Source organism: Cyprinodon variegatus, unplaced genomic scaffold (genome assembly GCF_000732505.1).
Source record: "Cyprinodon variegatus isolate N-32 unplaced genomic scaffold, C_variegatus-1.0 Scaffold871, whole genome shotgun sequence".
NCBI classification, from domain to species: Eukaryota; Metazoa; Chordata; class Actinopteri; order Cyprinodontiformes; family Cyprinodontidae; genus Cyprinodon; species Cyprinodon variegatus.
Window position 1 is genome coordinate 306921 of NW_015151324.1, and position 17606 is coordinate 324526.

The 17606-nt window shown below is 36.8% G+C and overlaps 2 protein-coding genes across 6 annotated transcripts in view; one reads left to right on the forward strand and one right to left on the reverse strand.

The window, feature by feature from the left end:
• Nucleotides 1-684, reverse strand: part of traf6 (TNF receptor associated factor 6) — a 7224-nt gene extending 6540 nt beyond the window's left edge. The window contains exon 1 of one of the 4 annotated variants that reach the window (XM_015397568.1): nt 433-672. In XM_015397568.1, the coding sequence (XP_015253054.1) occupies nt 433-455 (23 nt within the window). In that variant the 5' untranslated portion in view covers nt 456-672. Of the gene's footprint in view, nt 1-421 lie in introns of all 4 variants that reach the window. The other 3 variants (XM_015397570.1, XM_015397571.1, XM_015397569.1) reach the window with 3 other exon arrangements.
• Nucleotides 685-784: 100 nt separating this feature from the next.
• On the forward strand, nt 785-16475 carry ttc17 (tetratricopeptide repeat domain 17). 2 transcript variants are annotated; one of them, XM_015397572.1, is made up of 25 exons: nt 785-967; nt 2475-2564; nt 2689-2861; nt 3075-3186; nt 4071-4202; nt 5278-5387; nt 5477-5624; nt 5997-6136; nt 6411-6571; nt 6748-6860; nt 7562-7714; nt 8502-8617; nt 9527-9683; nt 9805-9876; nt 10121-10345; nt 11840-12059; nt 13445-13564; nt 14056-14351; nt 14468-14621; nt 14725-14845; nt 14948-15107; nt 15378-15461; nt 15739-15858; nt 15953-16096; nt 16227-16475. In XM_015397572.1, the coding sequence occupies exons 1-25, from the start codon at nt 797-799 to the stop codon at nt 16362-16364; spliced, it is 3630 nt and encodes a 1209-aa protein (XP_015253058.1). In that variant the 5' UTR covers nt 785-796; the 3' UTR covers nt 16365-16475. The 2 variants fall into 2 exon arrangements, with proteins under 2 accessions (XP_015253058.1, XP_015253059.1); XM_015397573.1 differs by having other exon boundaries at nt 2692-2861.
• The last annotated feature ends 1131 nt before the right edge of the window (nt 16476-17606 follow it).

A 17606-nucleotide genomic window follows, 5' to 3' on the forward strand; every position in this document is an offset into this window, starting at 1 on the left:
ATATATATATATATATATATATATATATATATATATATATATATATATATATATATATATATATAATGACATGATAATAAACGTATATATAACATTTTGTAGGTATAACCCTACTATAGTCATGCATAAATCATTTCGCTTCAATCCAGTGCATCCCTGCACATTCATCCTTAAGCAGTGTTTATTTACTGGCTTCGTCTGTTAATTCATATGTAAAAAATATATATAGGTAGGCTTTAATCTACAAGCTAATTGTTTAATGACAAGGCAACATTTTTTTAGTGACTAATGTTATAACTATCTCGTGACTTATAGTTGGAAACGTTCTTTCCTCCTTAGCTGTTGTGACTTAACTCGTACAGTAACGTATCTATTAACAAAGTAACCCAATGTACAACCGTTTTCTAAACATATACAATACCTTGAACTCACAGAAGTGTTAGCAATTGTTTCATCTGACTGTCATGCCTTAGATGCGGAACTGCAACCTCGAACTTTGCGGCAGTAAGAAGATTCTAAAAGGAAGATGACATATACTAAACTGACCGAAGCCGAAGAGGACACACACCCAGGGAATCTTGGTATCAAAAAATAATCTTGTATCGGTAGGAGCCGGCGTGTTTTTCTTCGAACTTTGCCCACCTTTGCCTTGAAACGCCTCAAACTTTTAGTTTCGGATTTCCTGTTTTTCTTTTCCTACGTCAAAGATGATGACTTCAGACTTCTTCTGGGGTTAGCGAGCGCCCTCTAGTGGCAGGAGTCTTGCGCTGCTGCAGAGCACCAGAAGACAGTAAAAATGGCGGACCTCAGGAAAATCTGTCCTGAGTACTTGCCCTGCCGTGTCGACCCCACACAGAAAACCTCGTTTCAGGGGAAGCTTTTTATCTTTCTTTGTATATTAATAGTGGATTCCGGAGGAGCCACGACACACTGGGTCGTCACAGAGGATGGAAAAATTCAACAACAAGTATGCCAGTTAGCCCGCTGACCTGCTAATGCTTATGTTATTTGGTTAGCCAACAGCTAAGTGTTTTTGTAGTAATTAGTAATTACGACTTTTTCTTTATAGTGCTGTTATAAAGGAGTTATTGGAACCCACAAAGACTTACAAGCTCCGGTTATGTTGTTTTTTGTTTGTTAAATGTTGCCAGCCTTGGTTTTAAAACAACACGTATGTTGAAGTCCCGTAGCTTGATGTGATTAAGTCAGACAGTGTTACATTGTCAGTTGGTTGTTGCCAAATCTATATGATGACCGCATGATTTCTAAGTGATAGACCGGCCACAGCCTGTGTTTGACAGACACTTCATGTTATAAGTGTCAGAGTTTTGGGCTTTGACAGCATTTCTAAGCAGAACTGAAAGTCTCTTTTTACTCTAAGTAATGCTTAAAAAATGCTGAGGACTTTCTGGCAAATATTCAAAACTGATGTAGGTTTAAACACTGTTGGGTCTGAAAAAGCTAAAAGGACATACATATTACTGGTGAAACCATAACAAAACAAAAACAGGCAGCTTGACAGTTATGATTATGGTATTCTGGGTGGATTTATTTACTATTAACACTAAATGAGTCTTAATAGTAAAAAAAAAATGTGGGAGTTTGTTCCTGATTATTTAAGCATAACAACTAAAAGCTGTTTCCCCATGTTTGGTTGTGGTTCTGGTGTGCAGATTAGACCTGAGCAAGAAGACCTGACAGGTCTGGGCATTGATACACTATCTGTAATCGATGATGTATTTTGAACCTGCTCTATTCAGTGATTTACAGACTAACATATGTTTTTTAAAGTCTGTTCTCTGACAAAGAGGAGAAAGTGGAACAGTTCTAGAACTTGCCTGATGTGCTCACTTAGTTTTTAGTGAGGATGCTGGCAACAGCTTTCTGGATCAGCTGCAGCTGTCTGATAATCTTTTTTGTCAGATATGTGAAGACACCCTGGCTGTAATCAATTATACTAAAGATGGTTGAATGAATTTGTTTTTAAAGATCCTCCTGAGATATCAGTCCATTAATACTAAAGACGTCCGTAAGGTGATATAAGGCCATTTTTTTTAAGTTAATTTACGTTTAACAAATCCTTTTGTTAGCTAAATGGTTACCAACTTTAATATAGAATAGAATATTCCACCATCAATAACTTAATTCAGAATATTCTGTCTTGAACCCTACATGCATTTTGTCTGAATTTACTTCCCGTTTTTTATTTCATCCAGTGCTTTTGTTCTTTTTATACTAAAAATTCAACAATAAATAGAGGTAATGTAAACATAGAAGGTAAATTATTTTTCTGACTTTAATGTTATTAGAAGAATCTCTCACAATTGCCAAAAACAGCAAATGAAAAGCTGTTTTTCAAGAGAACGCCACTGCTTCTCGTGCAGTTAAAAGAAAGAAAATCTTTTAAAAAAACACATTCTGAAATTATCGAGATTAAAGGTTTGATCTACAGCCTAGCTTTGTTCTCCATTTAGGTGGACTCTCCTTTGAATCTAAAGCATCCTCATGATGTGGTTATCTTCATGAGACAAGAAACCCGTGTGAACTACCTCAAGATGCTGGAAGTATGTGGATTTCTCTTTCAGTTTGACTATAAAGAATGTGTTGACATTAGTGGAACATTCTCAATACATAACTTTCTTTTTCCTGCTTGTTCTGTTTTTTTTTTTGTTTTGTTTTTTATCTGAGCAGAAGCAGTTAGTAGCACAAAAAATTCACATTGAGGAAAATGAAGACCGAGATACAGGTTTGGAGCAGCGACACTACAAAGAAGATTCAGATTGCATAATGGCAAAGGTGCCACTGGGAGACTTGGATCTGTATGATGGCACTTATATTTCCTTGGAGAGTAAAGACATAAGGTACGCTTCCGTAAAGGAGAGAAGGCCACAACTCTAAAAAGAAAAAGAGGATGCAGTAAAACAAAAACATATATGACGAAACCCTCTTTAGCCCTTACAAAATTTATGACGGATCTCGGCCTCCTGGTTCTCCTGATATTTTTAGGATTCGCTAGATGCCAAAGATTGAAACATGTATATGAATTTAATCAAATTCTTCTCCTTTCATTACAGCCCAGAGGATTATATCGATTCTCGATCCAGTTTGCCACCAGATCTAGAAGAGCCAGATTGTGCAAAAATAATCGAGCTTCCTTATAGTATCCATGCTTTCCAGCATCTCCGGGTGAGAAGTTGTTTCAGTTTTTTTCTTTAGACCCAATAACTTGCAGAATGCTTTACAATCTTTGCAAAGGTATTTAAGCGATTGGCTCAGTCGGTCATGGTCCACACCAATTAAGTAAGCTTTCAAACTTTAACGCCTGTTTTGTTAACCTTTACGTACAAAACCCAAGCAACTCTGTGTGCTGGCCTTTGTAATGACTAAAGAACAGATGTTTCTAAGAAAAAAAAGACAAGAACAGTAAAGCTCACCAATGAGATTACACTTAAAAAGATATTCAATTCAGAAATATTTTATTAGTGCCAAGGAAATTAAATAATTGAAATTTATTTCCAATTGATGTATTGTTTTTAGTTTTATTCAAATGAAAATAATAACTATTTGACAAAATGTAGGTCTTGATTGGCTCTCAATAGTCTTTCTATCATCGTAGAATTCATTATATTATGTGAGGCTGTTCAATTGAGCTGACATTTTTTTCTGTGATGTCAGTGTGATGCTTTTCCAGCTCTGATTTCGTTGTCAGTTATTTTCATAATTTTTAGGGCACTGAACACAGTTGTCTTGTTTGTTTTAGGTTCTATGCAACCTCCTACCGGAAGGCGCCCATGTTTATGTTTTCAAACAAAAAGCTATAGCACTAACACAGCCTGAAATGTTTCTCACCTTGTTTGCTTTTTTGAAACAGAAGGTCATTTTTGGAACAGTTGCACATAATTCTTATTTAAAATCATAATATTTAAGATTTTAGTTTATGTCTAGAAAGCTCCCTGGAACAAAGAGTTATTTTTGAAGTGACTCGAAATAAATGTTTTTATTTAGATGTGCTGATTTAGTAGCACAGCAACATTTCAGTGTAATAAGTGTTTTCATTTGGTTCCCTGCAGGGTGTACAGGAGAGGACAAACTTGACCTCCCCGCTTCTATCTAAGGATGACCCCATTTATAGTTCTTTGTCCAAAAAGTTTGGACGCACTATTGATGAAGTGGGCCACCGCATCCATCAAAGCCTTCTGAAGGTAAAGCTTCTCTTTACAACTTTGATCCTTTTCGATCATTCCAAATCCTCACTTCTATATATTTTACGTAAAACAAAGCGAAGCATTTATGTATCATATATATATATATATATATATATATATATATATATATATATATTGTATTTACATTTAACTGAAGGTTCTATATTGTTTATGTTTTTGAAAGTGCATGTTTATCTGGACAGGATGAAGGACCTATGTCTTGATTCCAAAGTACCTCATAGACATACTGTTCAAAGTATGAAATATTTCCTTTGGCACAACTAAGTATTAATTTGTTCTGAAATATTTGTTGTTTTCCTTTAACCTGGAAGCACTATTTAATTTCCCCTTGTGATTTATTAAATTTCCCCTTTGCGATGAATTAATTTTCCTTTATTTAATTGAATTTAATTAGTTCACTTGCCCTCACTACGATGCTGCCTTACCCTATGGGTGTAATGCCCAAATCATGCCTTTGTAGTATTACACAAGTTCTGGCAGCTGGGCTGAACAAAGTCTTAAGTTTTATTGTAGCATAAAAAAAATGTTTACTTCTTGGACCTTATCTAAAAAAGAACAGTGGCTGTCACCGTGCAGATTAGGTGCTAAAGAAGCCACTTCATCTCAGCTCAGAGCAGAAATGATCTCACTCTATCTCACTTCGACGCTTGCTACACAGAATGTTGGGTGTGTTGTGTACTGAGTAGGTGCAGCTCGGTCAAGGTTGGTGCTTCCTGGAGGGGGCGGGTTAACAATGTCCAACATAAGATGGTAATGGCCTCTCTTTTTCCTTGATAGTGAGAGGCTGGCACTCAGAGCAGAATTGATGAGGATTACTAAAACATGCATGAATCAAGTGAAATACAACTTTGTGCATGATTTTGATGAGGGAATTCCATTTTCATATAAAGTAGAGTTTGCATGATATAGCCCTTTAATAGGCCACTTAGATCCATTTCTGAAACAGTTTAAATGTGCTGATGAAAAATTAATGATGCTTTAATGTTGTGACATTAACTCATGGAGAGCTTTGAAGATGGTATTACCTTTTGATTTTTCTTCTTTTTTTCAGAATTCCTCTTCCTGGGTGTTGTATAACATGGCATCATTTTACTGGCGTATGAAAAATGAGCCTCAGAGGGCAGTCGACTGTGTAGTGCGTGCTTTGCATTACTCTCCAAGGTATTAGCAGGCAGGCCAAAGGGCCTCTACACTATCATACTCTGTCCTGTGAGTAAGCTCACAGGTGTGACTGTGTGTTGTTTTTACAGGCAGCATAAGGATATAGCTCTGATAAACATGGCCAACATCCTGCACCGGGCCCATTTCTCAGCCGACGCTGCTATCCTCGCCCACGCTGCTCTTGACCTTACCTCAGATCTCTTCACTAGTCATTACACATTGGGAAACATCTATGCTGTAAGTGAAAGTGAAACCTGAACGTGAACCAGCTTCACTGAAGGCTCAGGTGTCTGTATCAGATAGATGGTTATAAGCACAGGGTATTAAAGTTTGATAAGCTTTTATGCCTCTATATGTAGCAACTTAAAGTAAGATTTGTAAAAAAAAAAAAATTAAATATTGAGTATTCTTTTTAGGAATCACTATTGCTAGAGAACAGATTTGACCACAATGTGATTTCATTGAACACTCAAACTGAGGTCCAGAAAAGCCAGTTCTCTACACATTTTAAGTCTGTTATTTTGATGCCTGCAAGAAAAATAAAATATTAGTTTGACCTGTGCCGCATCGGTGGTTCTGATTTATATTCCTCTATTGCTGTTTTGCCAGATGCTTGGGGAATACAACCACTCAGTGCTGTGCTACGAGCAGGCACTGCAGGTACAGCCAGGCTTTGAGCAGGCCCTGAGGAGGAAACATGCTGTGCTCTGTCAGCAAAAGCTGGAGCAGCGCCTAGAAGCACAGCACAGGTAGGCCAATGCTTGTGTGCATGGTCTAGCAGCGTCTTTGTTCTTTTTAAAATTGGAATGCACCTTTTCTTTCATACTCAAACCAACATGTCTCAATTTAAACTGGGTGCACAGCACAATAAAAGAGGCTCAATCATTAAACTGCAAACGTTTGTAGAGTTGTAGAGATGTAGTTGATAAAGAGTTAGGGGTATTTGCACAGTTAAACACTCTTGTTCCCTTTCCTTTTGCCCTCTTCTTCTGCATAATAAATGTTTTATTTGTCTGGTTGTAGATCCCTTCAAAGGACACTGAATGAACTAAAGGAGTACCAGAAGCAACATGACCACTACCTCCGCCAACAGGAGGCGCTGGAAAAACACAAGCTGCTGCAGGAGGAGCAGATTCTACGCAATATCATCCACGAAACCCAAATGGCTAAAGAAGCTCAGCTTGGTGAGAGCAAAACTCCTGGAAACTAAGCAAGGCCATGAAAGAACTGGAAAAAAACAAACAAACATTAGTGTCTAACACATTTTAAAGCCTATCAAGTTGGCTACCTGAATAGTAAATGTGCATACACTATGACACAGAAAATGTGACAATATTACATATGTTCTGGTTTCTCTTAGGAAATCATCAGATGTGCCCACTGGGTCAGCAGCAGCGCCGTCTGTACTGCCCCTTTGACCTCCCTGTGCGCTATCACCGGGGTGACCTTTTTGAACATGTCCACCATGTCCAAGTGAGTTTTGGTGGTGAATAAACATCTAGATTATGTAATTCAAGTAAACAAGATAAACATAAGAATCATTCTAATTTTATTATTATTTTATTCGTGTTTTAGTTACATTTATTGTGAATCTCATGTACAAAGGCTTGGTAAATGGCAAATGGCCCTACAGAGCTGTAAAGTCTTTATTATGGCAATTACCATAAAATTGAGTTAAGGGAAGTGACACTCCTTCTCTGCCTCAGTATAGATGAGCTAATAAGCCAAGAATATTTCAGGAACTCAGATTAGCAGCATTAGCTGAGAACTGAAGCTTCATTGGTCATAAAGTTTCTTTCCGCTCCCTAAAGAAGCCCCCAGGAAACCTCTCCACCACTAAATTATGTTTATTAATGTTGCCATTCTTAGAAAACCTTCTTGCCTGGGATATTACTGCTTAGCGAGCACTGTGGAAAGGTCAAGATAAAAAAAAGAAAAATAGAGTAAAAAAATTGTCATGATTAATATTCTGGTGTTAAGTACTATGGTTGAGCAATATCAGAGCTGTATTACCCTTGAAAAAAGTTTATATTCTGTTTAACCAAAATGAGAGAAATGTAGAGCATCCCTGTATGACCTAAAGAGATTTCTTAGAGAGAAATGAAACAACACAATGAATACAAAGTTGAAGTGGCTGATGGTTGAATCTAAAGTTCGTCTCTGTTTGATTCAAGTTTGGAGAGTCGGTGTCTGTCGCCCCCAGTGTGGCACTTGTATCAGAACGCAGTTCCAACCAGACAGCTTCCAGTCCCCAGCTCCGTCCTACTGTGTCCGGTGATCAGGATCCTGCAGCAGCGCTCTGGGGGAGCCATCAGGATTTCACACAGGCAAGATTAGAACTGAAACTGAAGTCAATTTTTTTCTACAAAAATAATCAGACATGAAGGCATGCACAGTTTGTTCTATGTCCTGTGTTGACAGAAATCCGTCGTTTTAAAAACCCTAGTAGACTGATACTTTTTTTTTTTATGTAGGTATTTAGTTTTATGTAGGTTTAAGACCCTGATAGCACTTATTTATTTTTTTCTTTATTCTCAATTGTCTTTAAACTTATTGACTCAACTAAATAGCTGATTTCTAGCCGGGTAGTTATGTAAATTTTTGCATTAAGCTAGAGACAATACTGTCAATATAAACACATTTCTATTACCCTTTGAGTATCTCAGGGTTTGTGTTATATGATAACATCCTCAGAGGAATAGATGGTTTAGCACTCTTTAGTTTTAGTTGGGAGAAGCTGATAATTATTGGATAACAGTGGCATGAGAACGAAGCCTTGAGGAACCCCTCTATTTAAATGGAGAAAAAAAACTTGTCAGAAATGATTGTCTTAAATGTACTATTAACATTGATTCAAATATTAAAGATATTACAATGTTTTTCTTCACCATTCTTAAATTAATAAGATTTGGTTCATTTAGATAAAGGCTAGATAGCTCTAGTGCTTTTTAAACTGTGGAGAAATTAAAAAAAAATTTAGGCTTACACTGAGTTACTCTGGTGCTATCAGAGTGCAGTTTTTTAACAAATATTTATTTGTTCTTTTCTCGTGCTTATAAGATGTTTCTTTTTTATGAAAGAGTAACTAAAATCTGTTTGTTGTTTTGTTTTTAGGACACACAGAAGATGTTGTGGCCTCAGAGGTCAGACTGTTACCACAAGTACCCTAGTGTACCACCTGCTCACCTGCTGCCAACCCACTACCTGTTCCCTGAGACACAAGGACTTGGGTTAGTGCACAACTCTTCATCATGCTCTTTGCCAAAAACCTACAGTTATAGTTGCAAACTTAACCTTCTCGCTAAATATGTAGCTGCCCTTAGAAAAATCTCTATGTAACCAGTGTTTATATCTAAACCTAGTGGAGACTAATTCATGAGTAAAAGTTTACTGCTTTTCTTAATCCAATAAAACTTCTCTTGGTCTTTTTGTACGTCACAGGCTAAAAGTATGTTATTGCAATGGCAAGACGTTTTATTAAGTTCAGATAGTAGTGTTGCACCGATACCGATACCAGTATCGGCCGGGGCCATGATCCAGCACTAAAATGGTGGTATCTGTATCGGTGGGTACCAACAAATAAGGCACCGATACCATTTTGGGAGCCAAAGGTTTATAAAACTATTGTCATCAATTACCATAGCAGACTTAGATTGACAGTGTCCTGCATCAGTTTAATGTTTAGTTCATATTCAAGCCAGGTTTGTTTAGCTTTATCAGCTCATTGGTATATTTGCTTATTGCTGCCTCTAAAGCAAGCAGTTATTGTTTAAAAAAAAAAAAACTGTGCTATGATAATAAAAAAATCGAAATCCAGCCTGCTAGAGGCTAGACCAATCAGGATTTATGAACTTTTCAGTATGCTAAATTTACTGCTGGAATCTCTATGTAATTCAGGCTTCTTTCACACATACCCATAACTTTACTCTGAAGGAAAGACATGTAATCAGTAACAAGCCTCCATGGTGTTTAATCAGAATTTTAGGTAACATCTCCTAAATGCTCACAGATTGATCTCTTATATAGAGCATTTATGGGCCTATACTAAAATAAACATAACACACTGGAGGCTCATTAACTGAACATTGAAATTATAGTCTTAGCATACATGCTTAAACCCTTTTTAATTGCTTTTCCAGCCAAGTGACGACTCTCCTGTATAGCAGCTCTGACCCGGTCCCAGCTGATAGTCCACCTGACTGCAGTCCAGTTCCTCAACCTTATCCAGCTGTCTTGCCTTCCTCGTTAGACTGGGCCCTGGAAGAAAAGAAGCTGCCAGACTCCTTTGCATCTGAGGTAGAAGTTTTTTCATTGTTTACTAAAGTATGTATCTGATGCTTTAAGTGAACGGCTACTTTATCTCTGTTCTCTTTTTGAAATGAAACCAAATAGGAAATGGGAATCTTTGTGTTTACAGATGCTACAGTTGCACAGTGGAGGCTTTACGCTGGAGCAGGTTGGCCACAGGATAGCACAAGCTATGAAAGAAGTAAACAAAGCTTTGTTTTATCTCCTCATAGCAAAATATTGCAAAACATAGTTTGTCAGTAGTGATGTGATATACTTAAAAATGTAAAATATAACATATAACTGGAATTGACTTTACAAAACATTTTAATTTGAATTGAATGTTTGGTTTATATTAATATATCAACCATTTATTTTTCAAAGTATCATATGTTCTTAATTAAGTACATAGAATTAATAAAGAACTAACGGGTTTGTTTGTGTAGGCCACTTTACCCCACTGGTTGGTCCACTTTGAGGCAGCCCTGTTTTGGCAGGCCAAAGGAAACGGAAGTCGTGCCTTGCAGTGTCTGCGTCAAGTGTTGAACTCTGCTCCTCCTTCCCACCACCACTTGGCCCTCACCAATGCTGCTAACATCCTGCTGCACTACGGTTTACCCACCCACGCACAAAAACTGCTGGATCATGTGTTGACACTCAATACATCTGAGGTAAAGGAAAAATGTTTTAAAAAACATGCAAGTGGAAAATCTGTCTCTTGAAACTATGCTAAATATTTTATTAAATGTCATACAATGTTTCTGAGAATCTTTCTACACTAAGAAGTTATGTTCAGGTTTGATTAGAGCTTATAATTACGAACAATTAGATGTAGAGTGGACTGTATTAGATGATTTAGATTTTAAAGCTGTAAAAGGCACAAACTAAACTGTTTATAATGTATTCTTTATGGTACGCCAGCATTCATAACATGTAGGCGAATCACTGTCCCCCAGACATCCGCAGTTATATTTTTTATATTTATATTTTTTTAAACAAAGCGGAGTGTGTATGACGTCATCCGCGCGCGTGTTTAGTTTGTGCCTTCAACTCATTGCCCAAAGGAAGACATAACTTGGATATAAACTCACTGAATATCTTTGGAACAGCTCCAAATGACACAAAACGAGTAGAACATGATGTAATAACGTAAAATCGAGGACCCAATGTAAAAAAAAAAAAGGCGTTCACCTTTAAGGCTTCTCATGCCTATACAGTAGAGACAGGAATGTAGACTGAACCAGAATTGTATGTCAGTGTATACATCTTTCAACAGCAATGAGATACAATAGCTCCCTTGGCATTTAACTTACTCGCCTTAGACAATATCAAGTGGAAACATCTCAGATACTTAAGATAAATCTGTTGCCGCCTATGTCTGTAGCATCTAGTGAGCTTCAACTTAGTACATGATACAACATGCAAATCCATTAATGTGAGAAGATATTTTTCTCTACAGCTGCACAAGCCGTCATTAGGCACAGCTTTGATCAAGGTTGCTGAAATATCAGAAAAATGATTAAGTGATTTAATATCATATAAAGGCACAGATGTTTGTCAACCATTTTCCATATTAACATTGACTGTTATTAGATATTTAAATTTTTATATAATCTAAATATGCCGTCTTATACAGCTTTATTTTTAAAAATAATCCAGTCAGGGTTTAGTCTGTTTATTGTGACCTACCTTATTCATTTTAAAATTATTGAAGCCAAATTAATTTCAGAAATGACAAGATATTTTATATTTACTGTTTGCTGGATTAAAAGTTTTTCTTTTTTTCATTTACTTTTTTTGTTTTGAGATAAACAAAAATGTATTAAACTGTTGTGATTGCTGTTGAGTACCTATTGCTTATGAATTACTGTACAGAACAGATACTGAAATGCTTTTTATATTACATTTGATTTTTCTTTATTTTAAAGAAATGAACATGTCTTTACTCAGTTCATTTTAAGATGACTTACTGATGTAATATTTGACATAAGAAACCTGCATTATGTCATGAAATTTAATTCAGATGTAACTTTAAACACTAAAATTAGGAAACAGATTTATATTGTTGCATATCATGTTTTTCTCTTTGGATGTAAGATGTCTGTTTAATATGAAAGTCAGTCTAAGTGATATTGTCTCCCTGTTATTTTGCTTTCCTTCCTCAGCCACACGCCCTGTTCAGCCTGGTGAATGTGCATTTGGCACAGAGCAATATAACTGGTGCCCTGGCCTTGTTCCGCCACATTCTGGAGGCAGCCCTGTCCTCTTCTTCTTCCTTCTCATCCTTTGCCAGTTGTGAACAGTGTCGCACCAGCTTGCCTTTACTACGTTGTCTTCAGTTCTACCCCTCCCTTTACAATCTCTCCAACCGGCAGCCTTGCTCACGTAAGTACTTGAATTGTGCTGAAAAATACAAGCCTTTGTGATTAATTAACTGTGCAGTTATCAATTAACATTTTACACAGTAGGTAAATATGCTTTTATTTTACTAAATTCTTTTGTACTAAGCAATTTTACTGGTTTGTGTCAACTTGTCTGGAAGCATCTTTGTGAAAATATTGTCAAATCAAGTTGGATTTATTCAATTCATTTCTTTTAAACGTTATATACCTAAATACATTCAATGTATTTTTTTTCTTTAAAATGAATTACTACCTGTCATCATTTGTCGAGCTTTTAATATTTAAAAATTGTAAAGATTTACTGATCTTAAACAATAAAAAGGCCTTTTGATATTTTTTTTTTCAGTTTTTAACAGGTCCACTGCATTTAATGTGCTTGTTACAGAGCCACAAGGTGGCGTTATAAGCCAACAAGTTGATTGCCAACTACCACAGTGTTTTTTTGTAGCATCTGCACAGAGATTTTTCACAGAGGTCTAAACAACTGCTTTCTGTTGAAAAGATAAACTAACTGGTGTCTGTGTGATATAAGACTCGCCCGTTATAACCCCTCTCTTTGTCCCTACTGAGAGCTGGCAGAGTTGCTATAAAAATGCTGTACTACATGATGTATTCTTTATTTGAACAGAAACGGGTTTCTTTTTTTAGTGCAGCTGAGGAGAAAAGTGCCTTTAAGTGGAGAAATTCTCCCACTCAATAATTTAAGCACCCGAAAATAGCTAATGGTAACTTTAGATAGGACTATATTTAACTCTCTGAAGCTAAATATTGTTAGCTCTGTTGAAACAGGCCTACCTTTAGGCAAGTGTTTAAGTTAGAGTCGGATTTCGATAGCAAGTAGCCTTTTAAAGATTAAATAGGTGGTTATTTGCTATTTGAACAGAAACATATCGACTTCTTTGCTCATTCTCTTAAAATAAGGAATCACTGGGTCTGTTTTTAAGATAATCTACTAATCGAAATTGTACAGCCGTTTACTTTCTGTTTATAAATAGAGACGATTTTTAAATGCAATTCCAAGCCTTGAAGTAAGCGTAACAGAGATAATTTTTTGTGCTCAAAAAAGGAGCGTATTTTTTGTTTCCCTAAATATTACATTTTTTGGATTATGCTGTCAAATAGGTTTCCGGATTCCTTGTGAATGTAAAAATCAGCCCTTTCCTGTTTCACTCAGGTTTAGTGCAAATTACTCTTCCACAGTTGCTTAAAAAAGTCTATTATTGTTTAGGTTGTATTATAATCAGAACTTAACATCTGCATTGAAGTTAACAGGTTATTTTACATTATGTTTTATAAATCTTTAATATGGATTTTAACAAAGTAATAAAGCTTTATATCCTCACTGGAGATTTGTTTGTGGTGATCCAGAGGATAAACCCTGCTTGACTGAGGAAGACTTCAGCATACAGCTGGAGGAATGGGAGGACAGCGAAGAGCGACCAGATGGAACTGCTAGTCCTGCTATTGAAGACACGCTGCTCTTTGAGAGTAAGAACTGATTTTCATTGATGCCTCCATTACAATAAAAAAAAAATAATAAATCTAAAAAGTACTGTTGGAAATAGTTTAATTCTAGATACATTTTGGGAAAATTCTGTTCATTTAGTATTATGAGGTTTCACATTTCATTTTATAAAAAAACTAAAATGAAAGCATGTCAACTTTTCCTTATTTTGTTACATCAAACATCCATTAGTATAAGGACATTGCTTCCAGTTCTACTCATTTTGATTTTTCCTTACAACAGATTTTCATCAGTATTTGAGACAAAGAGGCAAACAGGACATAAAGTTTTATGTAGAAATAAACATTTCATGCATTTATTACCAGAGCTGAAAACCGTTTTGTTTGTTAGTTTAATCTCATAATAATGCTGTTGGTTTTGTTAATAATCTGTAATGGCTAAAAATGTTGACTGCAGATGACATTTTGATCCTCATTTAATTTTTTCTTGTTGTTAATTCTGCCTCTTTGTCCAGATGTCGTCCTGGACAGTAATGGCTCAGGTGAAGCAAAGACACAGCAGCAGGCATCTCCCTCCAACGCAGGAACTTCCAAAATGTCTTCATCCTTTGGAGAAGGAAGAGTGGAGAAAGAGGATGAGTGGCAGCTGAAGGAGGACCTGATGGGAGCATTCGAGGGAGCACTGGATGTGGGAGGGAAACGTGGAGACTTACAAGGTATAAGAGTGCTGAAGAATGACCGAGTCATGGGGGCCCGTGCTGGAAGCGGACCATGTTTTGGAAACTGTGAGGATGATGATGGAGCAGAGTGGGTAAGTGTGGAAATAAAGCTGCTGCTCTTAAGTATTAACAATAGTTGGAGAAAAGTGATTTAAGTGATTTTTGAGATTAGCTAAATGTGTTTTTGGTTATTTCTCCCTGTGTTTAGATCACCTTCCAGGTAAAGCGGGTGCGGAAGGCTAAGGCAGATGGATCAGAGAGTGTTACCGTCTCCGAAGAGGGTCAGAACGAGGAGTTTCTACCTGGAGGCAGCTCTGTCCTGGAAATCAGTGGTCCAACTATTCCATCTCCTGGTCCTTCAGGTAGCAAAAAAAACAACAACAAAAAACACTTTCCTTGCACCTGCAACAGCAGAAACAAAGTGAAAGGTTCACTATTTGGATTTATTTTGTGCTTTCTGAGCAGGTCGCTGGAGAGACTATACAAGTCTTGGCTGGCCTGGACCAGAGGAGTGCCAGCGTACACGGAGGGTTGACCTCACTACTGTCGCTAGTACTTGGTTGGCTGTTTCTGCCAAGAATATTGAGTAAGTCTGTCAAAATGGTAAACACAGCCACAATCACTGTACTTAGATTACGTCTCATGTTGAATTAGCAGCATGTTTTACAAGTGTGTGTTCCTTCTGTAGCATCACAGAGCACATTGACTTTGCAACCCCGCTCCAAGAGCCTGCAGCTGAGCCTTTATGCAATGCCAACCTAGCTGCCAGTATGCACACCCTTGACCACCTGGGAGGTGTAGCCAACCGTGCCTCCATCCACTACACAGGGGAAGCCCAGCTGCGAGAGGTACACTGGAGCTCAGACCATTTATTGTACTAATAAGCAAAATAAGTTCAGTCACTATGTCTGAGATTGAAGCTGCAAAATGGCTTTTAGAAAGCTGTTAGCTGCTGTTATCATATTAATGTTGTTAGAAGTCATTCTTATTCTGTTATTTAATAAAGTCCAAAATATGGTATTACGTTCTAAGTTCTTCAAAGGACTACAGTATATTGTGTAGCCCATGTGTCATATTTTATTTTAAGCCTCACTGGTGGCTTTTTTTTATCTCTTAAGGTCCTGCAGAACCTTGGTAAAGATAAGTTTCCTCCCCAATCATTTGAGCAGGTGGGAACACGCATTGCTAAAGTTTTGGAAAAGGTAAGTACTGTATTACGAACAGTAAACCAGTCTTCAGTCCTTTTATAAGTCAGTTTTTTGTCATTTTAGAGATAAACAAAAAACAAAGTTTACAGACTGGCAACCATCAGAGTTTAAGAACTTTACAGTTTTTTAGTTTGCTTGTTTCCTTATTTTTACAGTTGTAAAAAAGAAAGTTTTTCTGTACTGTTTAAAGTAGTGTCAGAGGAAAAAATTGACTAAAAAGATACTAACACCTTCTGACTTGATTAATTAAAGTATTTTTGTCACCAATCAGAATCAGACATCTTGGGTATTATCCAGCATGGCTGCACTGTACTGGAGAGTGAAAGGTCAAGGCAAGAGAGCCATCGACTGCTTGAGGCAAGCCCTCAACTATGCCCCTCATCACATGAAGGCATGTTAGACTCAATAATTTTGTTTTTTCTATTTTAGCTAGTATGTGTATAAATAACACATTTTTATTGTATTTCCTTCTGCTCTTGAATCAGGATGTACCACTCATCAGCTTGGCCAACATCTTTCAAAATGCTAGGTTATGGGAGGATGCCCTAACAGTAGCCCGCATGGCTGTAGAGATTGCACCGCACTTTGTTGTGAACCACTTTACCCTTGCCAACGTCTATATTGCAATGGTAACCGTGTTTGTTCTCATAACGATATAAAATACTCAGTATCTCTGGCCTTGTTTAGCTGGTGATGTAAAAGCACCTTAAACAATTTCTCCTTTTTGATCACATTGTGTTTTTTTTTTCCTGATAACAGGAGGAGTTTGAGAAAGCCATGCACTGGTATGAGTCCACTTTGAAGCTACAGCCAGAGTTTGCCCCAGCCAAAGATCGTCTTAGGACCATCCAGTGTTACCTCCTGACCAAGAGAGAGCGTCGTCAGCCTTCACCCTGATCTCAGGCATATCCAGTTATCGTGAACACGTCACATACATGCAGACGTTCTCTACCGCAAAATAATTTCAGAAATTGACAACATAGGAAAGTAAAAAAAAAAAAAAAAAAACATCTGTCAGAATGTTGTGTAATCCAGGCCCTTTTTTCTGCATTGGTGGTCAAACCCACCCCTACAATTGAGTATAAATGTAGATTGATTAGTCCCACATCTGCAAGACCTTTCCTATTTATCAATCAACAATGCGTAATGTGAATATCATGTTTTTGTTTTCTATTTTTTCTTAAAAAATATAACGGGGATCTAAGTGAGTAATGCTTTTAAAGTTCAAATACCTCTGGTGTAACTTTTAATTCAGCCTGGGCCAACCAGAAGACTTATTATCGTCCTTCTTGAAGACATTCTGATAATGGAAAAACAACATCAATAATAACCATGTTTTTGCTCTGCTGTTCTAGAGAATAATGCCATTTAATCGTCTTAAAGGTGGTGCAAGACTTAAATATAACTTATTAAAATTCTAACTGAAAGGGATGTTATACAGTGTTTGGCAAATACCTTTTGCTGAGATAAACGGGAATCTGCTTCTAAACTCAGAAGTTAAACGAGTTTTAATTGAGCGATAAATGCCCTCTCTGTGCTTCTTTAAATAAATGGGAATTCTCGGTTTATGCACTTTTTCTTTTTATCATTCCTATTTATATGGGACCTACAAACTGATTTTGCTACGAGCTAATTTAAAAATAAAAGGGTAAAAAATTATATGCTGTACCATTTGCTAATCAACATGGGGAAATTACCTGGCATAAAAGGATTTGTCAGTCTATAAAAAAATTACATCTGTATTAAATGTACAGTATTAAAGTCAATGTGTGGATTTCCTTTTCTTTCTCAGTGTTAAAACAGTGTTGTTGTTTATTTTTGTTTTTTAGGTTCAATTTATCTACAGACAGCATCTGCTTATAGCTATGAAGTGCTGATTTAAACTTCTCGATAAAACCTCTAGTAAACAGAACTCTGACCTCTTGGTGGTGCTGCTGGACCTTTTGTTGCCATACACAACTTACCTGCTTCTACAACATCCCCTCTATGCTGTAATGGCACCATTTTATAGTATTCCAATTCAAAAGGGAATATTAGGTACTGATGAGACATTGTTTTTAAAGGAAAGGGTAGCATTTACAATATTCTGGGAATATTAACCTTTTTTCATATTACAACATGCAGATCCTGAATTCTTTG